General features: G+C 37.0%; 1 protein-coding gene across 3 annotated transcripts in view; it reads right to left on the bottom strand.

The window, feature by feature from the left end:
• dmd.3 (LOC105946662) overlaps positions 1-19,424 on the bottom strand; it is a 1,093,908-nt gene that overhangs the window by 183,165 nt on the left and 891,319 nt on the right. For all 3 annotated transcript variants that reach the window (XM_031897001.1, XM_031896997.1, XM_031896998.1), the window contains one exon: positions 1,037-1,097. In XM_031897001.1, the coding sequence (XP_031752861.1) occupies positions 1,037-1,097 (61 nt within the window). The remainder of the gene's footprint in view (positions 1-1,036; positions 1,098-19,424) is intronic.

Here is a 19,424-nt window from a genome sequence, read left to right as displayed (position 1 = left end):
AATCTACTAGCAATGGTAAGGTTTAATGGAGTAGTAACTTTAGTTACTGCTTGGTAAAATCACCAGGTGATAATAAATCAACTCTTTAGTGGCTCTCTCACTTCTTTATAAAGTCCTCTTCAACATAAAACCCTCTAACTCCTCATCAGTGCACAATATTGAAACTCTTGTCTAGTTTTCCATCCTTCCTTCTAGCACAGTGCCCCCCTTCTGATATGAGGGTAATTCATCATTGGTATATTAACTGTACCTAAAAAAGCGTCAGCCTATTGTCCCATGAACATAAAACCTTCTTTTTACAGCAGTACTTTAGCCACACGTGCTGTCTTTATAACTGACAACTGCAAAGATAATTACTCAGTCACTTTATAACCCTAGGATTTGGTAAACCTCATAATCCAGAAAATACTCCACAGTTTATTAATCAAATTGAAACTTACTTTTAGCAATACACTGTAAAATATGAAACTTATTAAATCACACTTTCACATCATGCAACTCATGGCCCCATAAATGTGGATTACAGCAACGGGGTTGCCTAAATTGGTATTACTTTTAAAGCAACGGCATAAGAAGTAATTAGGCTGCTTTGTTCCACACAGAAAAAAATGCTCAGGCCAGCAGAGCATTGGAGTCCAGATCTGATTTAGCTGTGATGACTGTATTTAATGAAGATATCTGCCCAAGAGAGTACAAGGTGACTAACTCATTTCATATAGGTCACCAAGCAGATGTCACATGATATAGAGCTCTTGCTAAGATGGGAAGTTTTAATAGAGTTTTAACCTGGTCATGGATTGCTATCTAGGTCATAAGGTGTTTTTTAATAACACACAATATCAACGTCTGCAACCACATATTAGACTGTACAACACAGATAAGCAACTCATGGTATTTGCCCAGAGAAGTTAAAGAGGAGAAAAACCCTATTAATCAATATCATCTTGAAGCCTTCATTATTGTTCCGTAAAATACAAACTATCGCATTATACAGTGTACTAAACTGATACATGTAGTGAGGAAAATTGGCACTTACTTGATGTAGTATGGCACTTTATTTGGTGAGATTGCCCTTTCCCAGGGACCCTGGACAGAAGCTGAAAAAATAAGTACAAATCACAGGTCAAGTTAAAAGAAAACAGGGCAGATAAGATCAGTGTCTAGAATTACAATTTTACGCTTGGCTGGGCTGTTAAAGCTATTTTTTGCAAACTTGTCCATAAAGGCAGAAGGACTAATCAACACCATTTTAGTATGAGCATTAGTTTACTGTAAGTTAAGGTGATTTCCCCTATTCCTTCTCTGCTGAAAAAAACCCCCACTTATATAGAAAGGCTGAAGAAAAAGATCGAGGATTTCGTCCTTTTAAAAATGTACAGGTATGGGATCTGTTATCCAGAATCCTTGGGACCTGGGGTTTTCCGGATAAGGGATCTTTCCCTAATTTGGATTTCCATACCTTAAGGGCTCTGGCACATGGGGAGATTAGTCGCCTGCGACAAATGTCCCTGTTCGCGGGCGACTCATCTCCCCGATATGACATCCCACTGGCGAAAATGTAAATCACCGGTGGGATGGCATACGCGGCGACTAATCTCCCTCGTGTGCCAGAGCCCTAAGGCTGCTAAAAGATTATTCAAACATTACTTAAACATAGTAGGATTTTCTTGCCTACCATGAGGATTAATTATATCTTAGTTGGGATCAAGTATAAGGTTCTGTTTTATTATTACAGAGAAAAAGGAAATCATTTTGAAAAATGAGAATTATTTGATTATAATGGAACCTATGGGAGATGGCCTTCCCGTAATTTGGAACTTTCTGGATAACGGGTTTTTGGATAACAGGTGCCATACCTGTATTAAAAGGAAAAGTATTTGGTGCTTTTGGTGGTGGTCATGTAACGAATTGAGAAGCTGCAATCATGAATAACTCCCTAGCTTGTTGCATTACCAGATACATCACACAGCCACCGCTCTGAATTTATGGCTTGGTGCTTTATTAGTAAAAGGCAACTCAGGGCATGGAGAAAGAACCAGAATGTGTACTCAGCACAGATAGTACTGTGGTGCATTCACCATACATATGGATACTGTCTATTGAAATGACCTTTTTTCTGTGTGTATAAAAAACACATGAAAAAATACTTCCACAAATCTTTTAACACTTAAATAGCTGTGAGTGCAAACATTTGCATAAAAATATGTATAAAATGAACAATTATTCTATTCCCATTTTTTCTTAATTATGCTAGCACTCAAGAATGACAGATAATTCGGTCTTCCAATCTAACATTCCAGTGGATGAGCTGCTAAGAATATGTACCAACTTTAATAATGCTGATTACATTCATTTAGACGCTATATACTAATTTGGTTTGACATAAATGTTGTTAGAGCTGATATAAGCAAGCTTGACTATTACTACAGCAGTAATCATCATGCAGTACAGTCAAGTTTATTATCAGATGTAATCATCATCATGAAGAGAATGGCTCTCTTGATAAACTATGGTCTCCTGCTGTCATTTTAAGAGAAATAAATGGAATAAAAATATTGTACGTAGGAAACATTCAAAAAGTCAAAGGTAGTTTAATAAGAACATCCAGCTAAGAACCAGTCTTTCCGCACAAGTTAAGTATAGGGTTGAACTGGGGGGGTGCAGGGCCCACCAGGGCTGCTGTCCCAGGGGCCCACACCTCCCCAGGGGACCCCATTGTAGCCCACACACCTCCCCAGGGGGCCCTTCGGGAGAGGAAGATCTGCGGGCTGGGGAAGCACTGGTGGGGATCAGGTCTGGGCCCACCAGTTTTTTCCCGGTTCCTTCGCTGGCCCAGTACAACCCTAGTCAAGCAAAACCCTTTACCACTGAAATAGTGTTAGTAATACCCTTCAAACCTCTCTACCAAACTACCTATTTTTTTTACTTGTCTTCCTGTATGTTTCTGGCCTTCTTCTTTACTCCTCTCAGAGCCATCTTTTCACACCATCCACACCAACTGACAATTCTTATCTAAATCCTTTCTATCTTTCTGCTCCTTGCCTAGAATTCTATCCCTAAACTTCCTTCCTAGGGAACACTCTCAGATTCCTGATTAAGAAAATATGTGATGCTACTAGCCAATGTTCAATAATTTGCAAACCGACTCTCACAGATTTGGCCAATCAGCTCGCAAGCTTATCTAGCAAATCAGAGCAATTTGGCAATCCCTGTATGTTAATTGCACAAATATGTGAGTTTCCTGCCCTAATACAATGTATTGGATATCCTAAAATTCTAACTAAGCTAACTAGTACAGTTTTACTTCATTATGAAATAAGACACTGAATAAAAATGAAGTTTTATGAAGCTTTCCTTTTGATTTTTATTGAATATTTGCACCAGTGCTTCCTGCTTGCATTCTATTTTGTTTTAAGATTTAGAGAAGCTCCAGAGATTCTGTGCTTGGATGAAATCACGTATACCAACGGTATGTTGTTTGGATTTAATGGAGACATTGATTTATTGCATTCACCCTTGCAATGTAGTATATTAGAAATGAAAGAGAAATGTGTCATCTGTTGCACTGTCACTGTACTGAAGATGTGATAATAAACTTTACTTGTTTCTTGCCAACTGGGTGATTGACTGTTCCTTCGGCATGTGAATAAGCCATGAGGCTAGCCCATATGCCAAGCAAACCTGACATTTTTAAAGAGATTTATTGAGCGGAACAGTAACTGTCTTTATAACAGTTGTTCACAGTGGGGCCTTTATTAAGGGCTTGGTACCATTTACTGTATACCCTAACTAAAATATTTGAATGAAAATAGTTTAAAATGTACCCTTGCAAATCCTTTTTTTAAATCTTCATTTTGGACATATATTGTGTTTTACACAGATATACACAGATATAAGGACTACGTTCACAGATACAGTGGGCACAACTCCCTGCAAATAAAGTATTAGCATCTAAATGCGTTCTGTGTACCTTCGTATAGTTGTTCTCAGTGCAATCAGTCTTTCCTGCCTTCCATTCTATTGAGCACTGCTGTAGCTTTTGATGTATAGTGCTATGCGAACCCTAGAGCTACTATCACCTCCTGACCAGGCTATAGCTCCAGGGTTCCCTCAGTGCCCTACGTCAATAGAAGCAGTGCACTTGCGGCTAAAGAATTGGGTGCAGATATTATTTGCATGCTGAATACTAGAACTGACACCAGGTAGACTGCAAAAATATTCAGAAGCACATGAGCAGTTGCATCCATATTGATGACTTGGATGCAGTTATGTCAGATGCAGCACAAAGGCATTCAATTCACAACTCACATTGTGCTGTAATGACGCATGAATTCTGGGAAAAACTGGTTCATTGTGGGGAAAAACATAGCAATTGTGTCCGAAATTGCACGTTACTCACTGCTTCTGGCTACGTGAATGCACCCCATAATGTGACTATACACGTACATAGGAATACAAATGGACTTCAAGCTTTAGAATCCATCACTTTACAATGTGAGGCAGGGATTGCATTGCAGTGTGGGCCTAAGCAGGTTTTAAGAAGTGGTTTGTATGAGTATCATGGTTTCCCTTTAGTTTGTGGAATCAGATATTATATCTGATATATAATATATAATATATTTATATCTATTCTTGGCAGTCCGGATAGTGTTTATGCAGTGTTTATACATAAACCCAACAAAATAAGCTCATGTCAAAAAGGAAGGGATATTTTCCCTTTAATTAAATGGAATATAATCTTTTCTGACATGCACAAGGTAGAATCATCAATAGAGCAGCTATAACACAGATGTACCAATATGTATATTTATATTTATTGTAGCCATTCATGGACAGACTACATTTTAAGTGTGTTTGCTTAAAAAAGATCCAGAGAAGCAAACTTACAAAGACTGTGTATTAATAACAAAGTCCTGGCATATTTTTTACATTTTTATAATAAAAATTCAATTTTAGGGCTTGCATCTTCAACTGAAATCACCCTGTCATTTAACACTGTAATAATACCCATTTCTGATTGAAATCATTACTATGTGAATGACAGCAGCTAATTACTTTAATAGTCCTAATGATACACTTAATAGCTTATAATGCAGTTAGTGGTCTTTAAATGGTTCATAATGTTTTTCTGGATGTGCTCTAGGAAAGGAATGTTTTCCAGGAAATAACAACACGTTGTATATTACATTAGTGCCAGAGGCAAAGATATTAAAAAAAAAAAAGCTATTGAAAGACTGAGAGGAAACGGAATAATTACAATTCCCTGTTGTTATTTTTATTTGCATTGTCCAAATGTGTGTGATTCCAAGACAATATGTTTAGTTTAGTGAATCACGCTAATGTATAACCTTCAGTTCCGCTGTAGAATATCTGTCCACCAGCTGGGATCTTTCATTACCTTTGAGTTAACATGTGGCATGTAGGTATTCACAGAAGACTTTCTAAAAGGTAGAATCTAAAAATATATTTATACTGGTGGCATGATACCATCTGGTCATCAAAGCTTTCTTCAGCCCACTACGTTATTAAAGTCTAAGTAATTGCCATGCTGTGCTCGGGGCACAATTAGACTTGCAGATATCTAATCTGCATTTTGATCTGTAATCTCTACTGTCTTATGAAACCAGCGTTAATATTGTAAAATTGCACGCTAATGAATATATATAGCACTGCTGTGGAAGCCTTTGAAGAAATTAACAGCAAAAAAAAAAATGAAGTGCCAAAAAAAAAAAGATCTTCCGAAAAAAGGCACAGTTTCTGAGATAATATAATTCCTTATGTCAAGCCAGGCCACACTTATCTGACTGACTAATTAGGAAATTATTCTTAATTTCTACATAAATACAGCTCTGTTGTGCTTTAGAAAAAAAATAAATTGTACTAATTCCGCAATTCTGCTCCGTATGCCTTGGATCTTGCTGGTCTCTGAATATAACTTTCTAACGGATACTTCTAGCCACTTTGGGGGCAAGGGGCCCTTGTTTATGAAGTGAGAGTAAACTACAAGATGCTGTTTTTGATAATTGCAATTCAGTGCATTATAAATAGTATGCAATGTCTTGCAAATCATGGCTTTGCTAAAACCTGAAAAACATTTATCTGTATTTTTCAGAACAGTCTGAAACATCTTCTGTTTATAAAGTACTTTTGCAGTTATTTTTTTGCCTACATCAGCTGCTTTGGTGCTGACTGAAGTGGGTTAACATTTGTTATACCTGACCCAGTTAATCTCAAAGGTAAAAGAAAAAGAATAAGCATGTGTGGAGCTGCTGGCAAATTACCTCTGCTTTGACAAAAAAAAAAAAAGAAAAGAAAAAAGTACTACAATAAGGGATATATATTTTTACATTGGTATATACCATATATATGGAATAACAAGACACCTATGGAACCACTGAATAAAAAGGTGACCCGAAACATGGGCTGTATGGGTGACTGAAGAATAACAAAGAAGTTTCTATGTCATGGAATGGATGACATATGATATGAATAGATCAAGTCTATACTATTGTAACAAAGGAAAGGAAAGGGTATATAAAGGAGAAAGCAAAAAAAAAAAAAAAAAACACAAATAAAGGCAGCTGCATGGCAAAGAGATGCCAAGGAAGGAAAGACTAGATATAGACATATTATAATCGTTAATTAAGTCTTAAGGGCCCAGTGTGTCCTGCTGGTAGATCCATCACACCTCTCCCTGCTTGAGACAAACTTTACCTTTACTCATAGGGGACGGAAAAGGACCCTGTGGTGTGGCACCCTACACCGACATAGTTAAACCAAAGTATTATATTACCTTTGTTTAGGGCATGTTCACATAGATAATAAAAGACATTTAAAAAATCTAAACATGGAAAAAAGATTGTATTGGCAACTAAAAAGACCTACTGCATTAAGATATACAAGCATGCTTTTTTCCTCCCTGTTTTTCTTCATGAATTATTAGTTAAACATTTTTTAAGTTAAAATAATTTAAAAAAGGGTTCATCATAAATTATTAAACTAACATCCTGAAGTGATGCTGGATTATGAGAAATGAGTTTACATGCTGCCATGACCATTCTCCCACTGTGCAGTGCTGTCTTTTTTATTTGCATATATTTGCATGTGCCCCATAGTAAAGCAGTCATGGTGTGTAGTTGCAGCGTATCACCTTGTCACTTGCATAATGCCATGTAGGCTTTAATGCCACGTAGGGGAGGTGGGGGTGGCACATAGACATCCCCTGCCCCTTTTTTCCTCTTGCGCTTTTACCTGAGGTTCCAGTGAATGACCCCCATTGCCTCTTATTGAGTGATAAAGCAATTTACTCCCTACCTGACCCTAACTTATACCTAACTAAATACATAGATGATATATGGAAGGGACACTATCCTTCTATTGTAATAAAAGGCATTAGGTGTGCCCTGGTGCAGTAACTCATAGCAACCAATAAGATATGTGCTTTTAAATAAGTGATAAGTAAATGCTACTTGCTGATTGGTTGCTATAGGTTACTGCACCTGGGCAAACTTAGTGCCTTTTATTACAAAACCCCTTAGCTCCTTATATTAAAATGTAATTTGCTCAGGCTCAGGAGATGCAATGTTAAAGAGAAACACTATAAGAGTAAACATAAGGAGAAGAAAAGAGCAAGGCAGCTGCACAAGAACCTAATATACTTCACTGTTTCAGATGCTGTTAGACTTTATCATTATATATTATAATAAACTGCATATTTGGATGATATTTAATGTCAAATATTAGACAGAGGACTTGCATTTGCAGTGTATTGACTGCAAACGTATTCATTAGGAAACGAAATACACAAATTGCATTTTTTACAAGCAGATTTTACACTGTACTTGTACAACTTTCCTACGGTTGAACTGGGAAGCCATGCAAGATACTATTCTAGATGGTTAATTGTTTTTTAAACTGAGAATATATTTTATTTTATGTGAAATCACTGGATTACTTCTTTCTCTTCTGCCTTAAGGCACTTTCTGTAAAGTACTGTATCTACATTATTGATTGAGCATATTTTATATAATGACTTTTATATCCTGCGAATACATTTATTACAGCATTTAATAAATATACTTTATTAACCTTGCCTGCAGGATACAGAATTTTTACTGATACTTATTTTGCCCTTGTGATTATTTTGTACTTTTTGTCGTGGGTTTAAACTTTTTTTGTAAATCAGATTATTTATTATATATTATTATATTTAAATTAAGTATGAATTAGGCTAGAAGCTAAAAGGCAGTGGTTTTGTCCAGCTCTGTTATGTGCTAAGCTGTGTCTATTTTGCTTTTCATGTGTAGAAATGAAATAAATATGTAATATTTATGTAAATCTGTACCACCAGTCTCCGGAAATGTATCAAAGTCAAGTCATGTGGAATTTTTGAAGGCTATTTGACTTGGAAGGAGAAGGCAGCAGATTTAGTACTTCAAAAACACTACTTTCTATACAAATCTCCTTTCTTCCCTTTAACCCTTTGTGTTTGGATATGCTCTGCCGCCTGTTGCCACCAGCGTTTATGCACAATGCCTTCATACAGATCACAGCACCAAGGAGGGGGTGCAAGGGCTCCTAGAATGAGCACTTAGGGGCACCCTGTTTCCCCCTTAGTGCTCTTGCACTTGCACCCCCGGGACTGGAATCATACAGTATATACCAGTGCCTTAGTTTCTATGATCCACAGAACTAAAAGGATTAGAAAAATCATATTCATAGAACTACTTATAACAGCACGACTATTGCTCTCTGATCTTGCTCTGAGCCAGACACTGTGTTACGTTTGCAAGACACAATGTTTTAGGGCTATAATGGTGTTTGTAGAGAATCCTGCTTTGTTGAAAAATGTCTGGAGGAAGTCAGATAAAAGTCGCCAGGAAGTTAATGACTTTCATGGATGTCATCTGTGCAATAACCACAAATTTGTATCCTTAATGAAGTCATCTGCATTATTTAGCAGTTACAACCCAGCACGGCTTAACGTTGAGCTAGAGATGAGGTTTGTGCTTTAGCAATAGCCACAGCTATTAATCTGCGCTGTCACTTATTTTCACACAAATTCTGATCCCCTCGGATTATATACACAGTATTTGAGATGCATGATTCATAGTCATCCAACTGGAAAAAAGTAATAGGTAGCTTGGGAGCTATCAGTGGCATCAAATCTGTTTATTGTTATACTTTATAGTTACATGCAGACACATTTGTTACTGTTTTGAGGTGTGGTGGCAGGGTAACTTACTCCTGACTACTTGCCTTGTTATTCAAATAATAAATATAAATGCTGATTTTTTACTTTAAGACATTATTTCAGACAATATTTCAGATTTATATTTAAAAACCGAAGCAGGAGTAATGGATGCAATTTTATCTTTACAGTTAAAGGCATATATAGCTATATAAAGATATATCCTTCTAATAAAAGTAACTCAGCTGTGCAGGAGGGTGGGTCAGGTGTTGGAGTTAGTGATAAGTGAATCTGTTCACAAAATGGCGAAAATGATGAGCATAAAAAAAAAAATCGTCCATCCGTTACGCAAAATAATCTGCCAATGGCGAAAGGCGGAAATTCCCCGCAAATCCATGCCTTACAAATTATTTCGCCTATCAGTAGTGGGAGGGTGAGGGACCAGATAAACTGAGTATAGCTAATGTATAGACTAATATGGTCCTTTATGAGCTAAAGTTGGATGAGACTGTGATTAAATAAATATATTTGATTTACAAGGCTGGTCAAGCTTTTAAATGCCTCCCTTTATTAAACTCAGTTTTATGCTTTCATAGAAGTATGTTAACCATTCTTGAGATATAGGGGTCAATGAGAATATAAGGGCTTTAGTCAAGAAAAGGAAATATACACACAGTGTGCACTTGTAAATAATGATACATTGACTTCTATAAACAATAACTCCAGATCCTAACTACCTGATGCAGGTTTTCTGAAGGCTGGAGGGGATTTCAGCATTGTAGCGTTCAGAACGAGTTCACAAAATGTTTGTATTGCTAAACTTACTCCCCTAGTGGTAGACATGCGAATAGCACCCAAGCAGGAGAAACCCTGTTTAGCTACTATAGGACTTGGGTCTTATTGATATACATACAAATACATTGTTGGTTCAAAAATAAAGTTTAAATTGTAGAGCAAATTATTTGCAATGTAAACGGTGTAATTCGGAAATAAAAAGATTAAAAGAATCCCTTTAAGTGCCAGGAAGAGATCACAGCAATCTGGCCATTTGCACTAGGCAACCTTTAATAATTACCAACAAAATTACGATGCACCACCGTGTACTGTCCAAGTGACTAACTCCAGTTATATTATATCTGTACTAAATTCATACACATGAATTGCATCTGGGACATATCTGCACTTTGCATCTTGCATAATCCCACAAATGCCATGGGGCAGGATGCAAGTTATTTTAAAAAAAATGGTGTCTTTTTTATACTTCGCATCCAGCCCTGTGCTTCATAAAAGAGACCCAAAGGGAGAGAAAGAGAGGTAGAGAGGGATGGAGAGATCTATTACCTCTACTATCTATTGCTCATAGAGAAATGAGGGTTAGCAAGAATCATTATGACAAATGTTCTCTAACTCCACAAGAGATGGAGAACAAGAGCATGAATTATTGACTCCAAGTGATTAACTGTGTGTGTGTTTTCAGGTCCCTATTTGGAGAATAAAGTTGTATTTTATTTTGACAAAACAAACTAGCAGCAGAGATGATGCAAAATGATTTAAACCCTCTGCTTCTTTCAGAAAAAGTGCTTTTAAAAGTTGGGAGAACTTTCTTTCTAAACACTGCTGGCAGCAACCTGTACAAGAGCCAAGATTAATGGCACACTCACAAAAAAGGCATTAAAACGACCTGCCATGACTTTGCAAGCTCTCTCCCCTCGTATCTCAAAGAGATGCACTGGCTGTGCTTACAAGTACAGATGGAGCCGTCAAAGCAAGATGAATTTTAACCTTCTTGTGATAAGCATTACATGGGTATTTGGAAAATATCTTATAAAACATAATTTTAATATTCAGGCTTAGGGTTCATAAGAAGAATACTTATTATTTATGCAAGAAAAAAAGGAGTGTTTTTTTCTCTGAGCCAAAGGAAAACTACAGTTTTTAATTTTCCACAAATAACGAAATAGTCAATACACTTTCCAAAGTTTTGGGTATAAACTCGCTTTTTATACATTAGAGAAGGGGTGTCCAGTGTATGGCAATTACTGTAAATAACAACTTCATCTGTTAGAATTCTGAGAGTTGGGTGTCCAACGACATCTTAGTGGCAGCTGCCCTTGTGATTGTTACATTCTCTAATAAATCTGCTAAATGGCACTCCTGCTTGTGAATTTACCACTTTCAGACAGTTTGCCAAAAGACAATGCCCCCCTTAAACCTGATGACACATAACTCAAAAGAAAGGCTCCCAAGCTACAAATATAGCTACAACCACAATTGGGCATATTTACTGCACATTTTCTCCTCTAACTCAGATGAAACTTGCATTTATACATTACATAAAAATGTACCTGCGTAATATAATGGCATAAATACTTCATGTAATTATGCCCATGTATTTTTGCTATAAAAATATATGCTTATGTATTAATGCCATAAATCAGTGACGTATATGTGGTAAGGAGGATCTGATAATAAGCTAAATGTCTGCAGCATCTTTATAATTGTAGTTCCCCAGCCTTGACCTGATAAAATTTACTTCGCTCATTTATGTCCCCAGAAGCAGTGAGCAACTTTTTTCCACAATGAGTTGTGCTTCACAACACTGTGAACACTTTCATTGTTCAGCTGGCAGAGAAAAGCTAATCAATAATTGTTGTTGTTGTGAGGGTTACTGCCCAGGTACAAATTTGCCCAATATCTATAATCGATCCCCACTGGATGGGAATCTGTAAACTAGTGATAGTAAGTAACAGCTAATGGAGCAAAGATATAGTGTCATCCCATTTTCTCAAACAAATTGCTTGCAAATGAATTGTGAAGCAGTGAATAAGAATTTCGCAGGCCATGCTGAAGGACAGTGCTCCGCCAGTAAAGGCACAGGGAGCTGGCTAGCTTGCTTAGCTGAAACCCCTTGTCAGCTGTCTGGCTGCTGCTTCTTTATATACCAGGTGCTGTCTACAAATTACCTGGCAAAAGGAAAAGGGCAGACCTAAATGTTGCAACTTACTGAAAGCTAAAATAAAATGCCAAGAGGGAAAGAGGAACTAGCGAGGAATAAAGAATGAATAGACCCATGTCGAGCACCAGGCAAAGGTTTACATTTTTGGGTCCACTGCCAAATCTTTGTTCTAATTTAGCCTGCCAGCCTGTTCTCTTGGCTAGCTCATTGTGACTGGGAACAACAGACAAACTCATGAAAAGTTTTTGTGGTTTTTTCTAGTTTAGACTCTTGTCTATTAATTTGTACCATTCAGCCAGAATTTTCTAACTACTAAAATGTATGCACAATTTATTCTCCTTGGTGCACTGGATGTGGAATCCTTCTTTCCGAGGTGAAGGCCTGTGAACAATATAGCGGTGGAGTGATGTACATAGAATTGGGTTGTGGGTGAAATGAACATTTTTGGCATGTGAAGTTCCTTAATTTGCTCCATTAAATAGAATAATGAAATAAATATGCGGTCCATCCTGTCCTGCAGGATCATCTGCATTCAGAACCAACTATATTCCTCAGAATTACTTTTCCTAAATCCCTCTCACATGGGACCATTTGACTGGAAGCAAACTTATTTGTGTCTGGAAAATGTCATATTACAAGACGATCCCAGGTCTTAGGCTAGTGTCACATGGGCTGATTCTCGGCTTGCGGAGTCTCCTACCTTGTCTGTACCTGGAAGCATTGTCTCTACCTGGGTACAGGCAGACGCAGCAGATATTGGCTGTGAAATATGAACATTTGCATTTTTTTACTAATATCTGCCTGCACCTTGGTGGAGACAATGCTTCCGGGTAAAGGCAAGGTAGGAGGCTGGTGCCAGTGTAGTGGCTAATTCCCGGCCTGCATTTTCCCCAGCCAGAGAATCACCCACATGTGGCACTAGCCTTAAGCATTCCAAAATATCCTATCACTGTAATTACTTTCCAACAAACACTACTAAAGTATTAGGATTCCCATATACATTTTATTATTGTCAAGAAGCCATATAATTTTTTACCAAAGCTGCTTCCCATAGAAAACTAGAGAGCCAGATAAGACTACTGCTTGAAGGGCAGAGACCATCTATCACCACACCACCCTTATCATCTGGACATTCAATTCAACTGCATGTTGCCCATCTTCAAGAAATACCTAAAACTATTCTTTTTTAAGGAATAAGGATTGGATATCACAGAGCAAGATTTATTACATTTATCAAACTTGACTTCCAAGCCTAAGGGAGACATCAGAGTACAATATGCACAGCTGGTTGTAGAGCTATCTTGTGCCAGCTCCATGTAACCTCAGGCAAATACTGTCAGCATTACATAGGCGGAAGGTTCAATGTGGAATGAACATTCCATAGAAATCTATCAGTGGTTACTCACGCGTATTAATGGAAAACTATAGCTAATGTACCTGCAGAAAGATTAGCTTGTAACATTCAGAAATAATTATTTAAAAATGTTCCTGCTTTTTGCATGATGTTTTACTTGGAATTCACAAGCCATATTAATGGGGGTCAATTGTCTGCTGATTTGTGCAGCTATTTTTAATCGGATCTATGTTTCTATCTAATTAATATGCATATTTTTTAAAAATGCAACCTCGGTTTAGTAATAGCATCTATCACTCGTGCTCCTTCATGACACCTGGAGGTAATAATTACATACATTTATGGAGCTATTTGAGTCAGACAAATGCGTTTCGCAAATTTCTCACCGTTTCGTGAATTTTCTTGCTGTTTCACAAATTTTATGGCGAAGCGAAACAGGATAGATTCGCTTATCACTATATGTGAGTGTATAGATAGGTCAGGATAGGTTTATGTGTGCAGGGGTTCACTTGGAATGGTTGAACTTGATTGACTTTGGTCTTTTTTAAACCCAACTAAACTATGTAACTATGTAATTTCCCACCATGCAAGTAAGATGTTTTAGGCTGCATGCAGTTGGGTTATGTGCCTTTTAACGTTTTGAACACAACTGTGCTCAATGGTTTCTCTGTGTCAGTAGTGCATGTGTGTGTGATTCACCAGAACAGACTGGGCAGACACAATGGTGCAGAAAAATTAACTTGAACCTGTGCTGGCACTTATAGGGTTAACTCTCCATGTTGCTGAAGGCAAACTGCATTGAGTACAATACTCATACAAATTCAGCCTTTGCAACTCTTAGCCAATTAAAAGGTGTTGTGCATCCATTTACTTTGCCATAGAGGCACCCATATGCAATAAATATTCAAACAAAATAATAGCTAAACTGAGAACACATCCTTATTTAAATGAATTTAACTATAAACATTGATATTTTAAAATAAAATGACACGGAAACAGTGCCATTTCTCTAAGTAATACCATGCTGTGTTTTATACATGTCGTCAAGCAGAAGTTTCTGGCATTGCTAAAATGGCATTTCCTCTTCTTGGAGCATTGCTTTCTTTGTAAAAACTAATTTAGATAGCTTAAATTAAGTTCATTAGTCTGTCTATACACATTCTAAAGTATAGATAAAATAATGCAAACACCCATCGAGAGGACTTGCATTTTGCACACTTCATCTTAATTTAAACTGCAATTACCACTGTATGTTTCTGCTATAAAGATATCTGAAAACTGTTACTTTGACATGTAATTTACTAAAGAAATATGAGAGAACTAACAAAATCAAGACAGTGATAAAATAATTGGTGCCCGAATTGCAGAATGCTCAGTCTGAACAGCAGCAGCATGACTTTCTTTCTAATGGGGAAAATGCTGAAAATGGCAGCAGCGCATTTCAAACAACTAAAAACCTGTACAAAAAAAGAAGGAAGAACAGGAATCCATGTCCAATCCTCGATAACAGAGAGAACCATAAACAAAAACATGGTCCTGACAAATTGTCACATGTCCATGACCCGCTCTTAATAGAAAGTCTTTGTTGATAGTTTCACAAGATGGTAGGGCTTCTATTTACAAACAGTATATAGCAAAAGACATATAACACACCATAATAAGCAAATAGTCCAGGACTATTTCAGGAGTTGGCTTAAGGACCCTGAGATATCATGTAAGGTAACCCAAATGATGAGTGAGTGCTGAGAACCTAAGTTCTGCCTATAATTTTTTTTGTCTTAGTAATGGGCACAATATGCACCTCACTGTCACATGTCTATTATGCAGTCACTGCATTTTTCCTTATTTTCCTGAAATTATCCCTTGCTTCATTTGAATCATGTTCCTAAGATTTTCTTAAAGTAACAATGAAGGAGATGGTGCTGCTCTCAAACAACTGGAAATATATTTAAATTATAAAATGATGGAGATGGTGTAGATGTGTTAAATAGGCTTAAAAAGACTTATAAATGTGAAAAAGGCATCTGGAATAGCAGCTGTAAAATGAAGAGAAGCTGTAAAATACACAATCATACTTCATTAAAGCTTTTTTCCCTTCTTGAGAAAGTGTTTTACCTTCTCATTGTATATGGTCTGCCAAAATATCCGTCAGCAGATAGTAGATATTCTTCAGGTAACCTTTAAAGCTCTAAGCTAAGCTAAAATGTTCCCAAAGACAAATGCTGCTCATGCTGCATCGGCAGGTATGGGTATTTAGATGCCATGAAATACCCATACCTGCCAATGCACAGTATATAAAGTCATTTCAGCCATATTCTCACTTAGTCAGACATGTTCATTGGTATATATATTACAGACAGGATAGGAAATGAGGACAAGGCATGCAACAAAATCATAAACATTTGTAATAATAATGATGACCAAAACCTATAATTCACTGATGGTGAAATAATGTGATTCTGTGATTATTTTATGTTAAAGGAGAATGCAAGTCAAAATTTAAAAAGCATACTGCCCAATAGTCCTCCTATTGTTTAGTAAAAACGCCACACTTTTGGCTCACCTAATCAAATATTTACTCAGTCACACTTACTTCACATTTTCTAGAACAGGCAGCCATCTCTAAAAAGGTATTCTCCCTTCCCTTCCCTCCTTGCTTCATACTGCACATGTGTTTCATTCCCTCCCCCCCTCCCCTCTGCCAGATCCGCTTCTGATTGGCAGGTGGGCATGTGTAGCTCAGAACAGCAGACAGGATCAAGTTACACACATGCTCAGAGAATAGGAAGGCTGCCGCTGGCAGCTACAGGAAGGGAAGAGAGATTTCAGTGATGTCACTGTAGGCGTCACACTGCTGTAGGCTGCCAGCACCATATCTCAGAGAAGCAAGCAGGGATCTGGGAATTTAGATATGCAGTTAGTACTTAAAATGAATGCCTTTAGAATTACTTCTAATTTATATTAACCTTTTATTGTCCTTTAAGGTTCATTCAAAGAGTTTGGTTCAGTTGCGAGGATATAAGGATGCAAGTGCTCAGGTCATGGTATAAACTTACATCAACTGACTTCTAATGAAGTTGGATTGAGGTCCTGAGTGTGCAATGAACATATATGACCAGCTGCCCCAAGTTGCAATGAATTTGAAACAGGTATTTAAATCAATATTTTGTTCTTGACTTTTCTCAGAAAAGTTCAACGTTTTTCTACATAAATCAACACCTCTAATTAAACAGAACTTCCATTGACAGTAGCTGAACATGTGATTTACATTTGTGCCTATGAGCAAGGTAGGTCAGGAAATGCAATTAAGAAATCCTATGGTCGCCCGTGATGCACTGTGTTTAGAAACACAGGGTAATGCTATGTAGACGTTTTTCCAATTATAAATAACATGATTTGAACATAATCTAGAAAATAAGAGGAATTTAAAACCTACTTGTAGTGGTGATGCTTTTTCTTTTAAATGACAATTTAAACGGCCAGTTAAGGATTTAGAGCACAGTACAGTTTTTCATGGCTGATCATGGATAGTGAACTGGTAAACACTACAGACATTTGAATAAGTACATCCTTTGACTACAGTATACTAGGCTTTCTGTTTAATATTGTTATTTTTGTCCAATTTATGGGAAACATGCAAAAGGTTCATGGAGATATGGAGAAAATGTTAACATTTGCTTCTTAATGTATAAAAGAAAATCCAGAGAACATTGTGATCTGGTATATATGAAGTCAAACAAATAAGTCCTGAAGGCAGAATTTCATTAACATCTGCTTTGAGATGAGCAAGCTGCTTGCTTGGCCTCAGCAGGGGCAGCAGGTACAGAGTTCGAGTTACATGTGGTTTGATGAGGCAGCAGGGCCAATAAAGAGGGCCTGGTGTTGGGGGGGGGGGGCGGTTTCATTCATACAGGGTTACCTTGTGCCTGTGTAAAGCTGGCCATACATGCACCGATATTATTGTATGAAACCTCGTTTCGTACTGTATTAGGTACATGTATGGCGGCTTGATGAGATGACCAATATCGCAAAGGCTGTGGATATCTGTTGTCTTGTCGATTGGGCAAGTTAAAATGTTTTGATATAGGCAGTTGAAGGCGCCCCAGCAAAATCTACGTTTAGGGCTGAATCGGCAGGTGGAGGTAGAATTTCTATTGTTTCTACCTTAATCTTTCATGCAACCAATGGTCGCATGAAAGATCATTATTGCTAAGTGTATGGCCACCTTAAGCTGCACCCTGCACTTTGCAATGGAAAGTTTCTGTATTTCCTATGGTTCATTGTTGCCTTATGCCCAATAGCCCCTGCATACCTGCCTTCTGCATTAGCAGTTGCCTATTTTAATTTATTTATATTGCTAAATTGCTTGAGAGTATGTTTAGTTTTTAAAAAGCTTAAATTGTATTTGGGTGGAGTTCCCCTTTAATAGTTCACTCAAGTTAACTCACAATGATTAACATGCCATCAAGGAGGCAGTTTGTGTGACGGACACTGTAATAACCCCTGTTTCCATAGTAAAAGATGTTTAATTTTGTAAGCATTCCATGATAAAGCATGTTCCTTTTTGTTAAAGTTAATCAAATAATGAAAACTTAATCCAGGAGCTGGCTTTGACATTGCGAGGATGCTGGAAGAACATGTGCTTATTTCATGGCAGGCTACACAAATGTGATAAATTGTTTCCTTTTCATACATTTTATTAGGCATTTTAACAATAAGTGACAATCTTTACCAGTGCAGTTCTACAAAATCTCCTGCAGTACAGTCAGCAGGTAAAGATCTGAAAACTATTGGCAGCTTGAAAAGAGAAGGTTCATCAGCAATTTAATGAGGTGAACTAAGGGCATAAAAACTGAAGGTTAAAACAATTAGCATGACTGGTCACCTAAATTAATATCAGATTGGACAAGAATGCCAAAATTAAATTGACACCGCTGAGTCCTGTATTAACACAAGCAAATTGCATTTAAATACCAAGCAAGCTTAAATGCAAAGTGTTGAACATTTAACTCATTTCTAAAATACTTAGAATATGGGTTCAGGAAAAATCTGCTGTAATGGAGACTAGAATATTCCTTACTTAGGTAATCGAGCCATTACAGCACATTTATAATATTACTGGGTACTATGAATAAACATCTGTAAAACAAAATAAAGCAAAAGATTTCTCTTTTTCTATTTGTAAACACACTGATTTGTTAACATACTGTAGCTGCTACATTGTACCAGTGCAGTTAGTTACATCAACCAATTAACAGTTCAGGCAGATTTATTTAAGTGTGAAATTAGAGCTCACCTCAGTAATATTCCACCATTCTCTATTAATCTCTATAGGTTTTTTAAAGGCATATTTTGTCAAATGATGAACTCTTACTCTAACTTACCCATGAATTAATACGCCTCTAAAAGGCCCGTACAAATGAATAGAGAGAGGTGGAATTTTACTGTGAAGATATTTGATTACACAAATTTGTCCCTTAGTTTGATCATACTACAGGTATGGGATCCCTTATCTGGAAACCCGTTATCCAGAAAGCTCTGAATTATGGAAAGCCTGTCTCCCAAAGCCTCTATTTTAATCAAATAATTCAGAATTTTAAAAACTGATTTCTTTTTTCTCTGTAATAATAAAACATTACCTTGTAATTGATCCCAACTAAGATATAAATAATCCTTATTGGACGCAAAACAATCCTATTGGGTTTAATTAATGTTTTATTGATTTTTTTATTAGACTTAAGGTATGGAGATCCAAATTACGGAAAGACCCCTTATCAGGAATATCCTTGGTCCCAAGCATTCTGGATAATTGGTCCTATACCTTTACTAGAAGTTGGAAAATTAAAGCAATTTTTCTGATTTGTTGCTACTTTAACTGCACTAATGCAAATTATCTCTTCATTTCCTACAGCTTATAATTGTTG

The sequence above is a fragment of the Xenopus tropicalis genome, chromosome 2 (assembly GCF_000004195.4).
Source record: "Xenopus tropicalis strain Nigerian chromosome 2, UCB_Xtro_10.0, whole genome shotgun sequence".
NCBI classification, from domain to species: Eukaryota; Metazoa; Chordata; class Amphibia; order Anura; family Pipidae; genus Xenopus; species Xenopus tropicalis.
The sequence above is the reverse complement of the archived record's forward strand: the minus strand, read 5'-3'. Positions and strand labels throughout refer to the sequence as shown.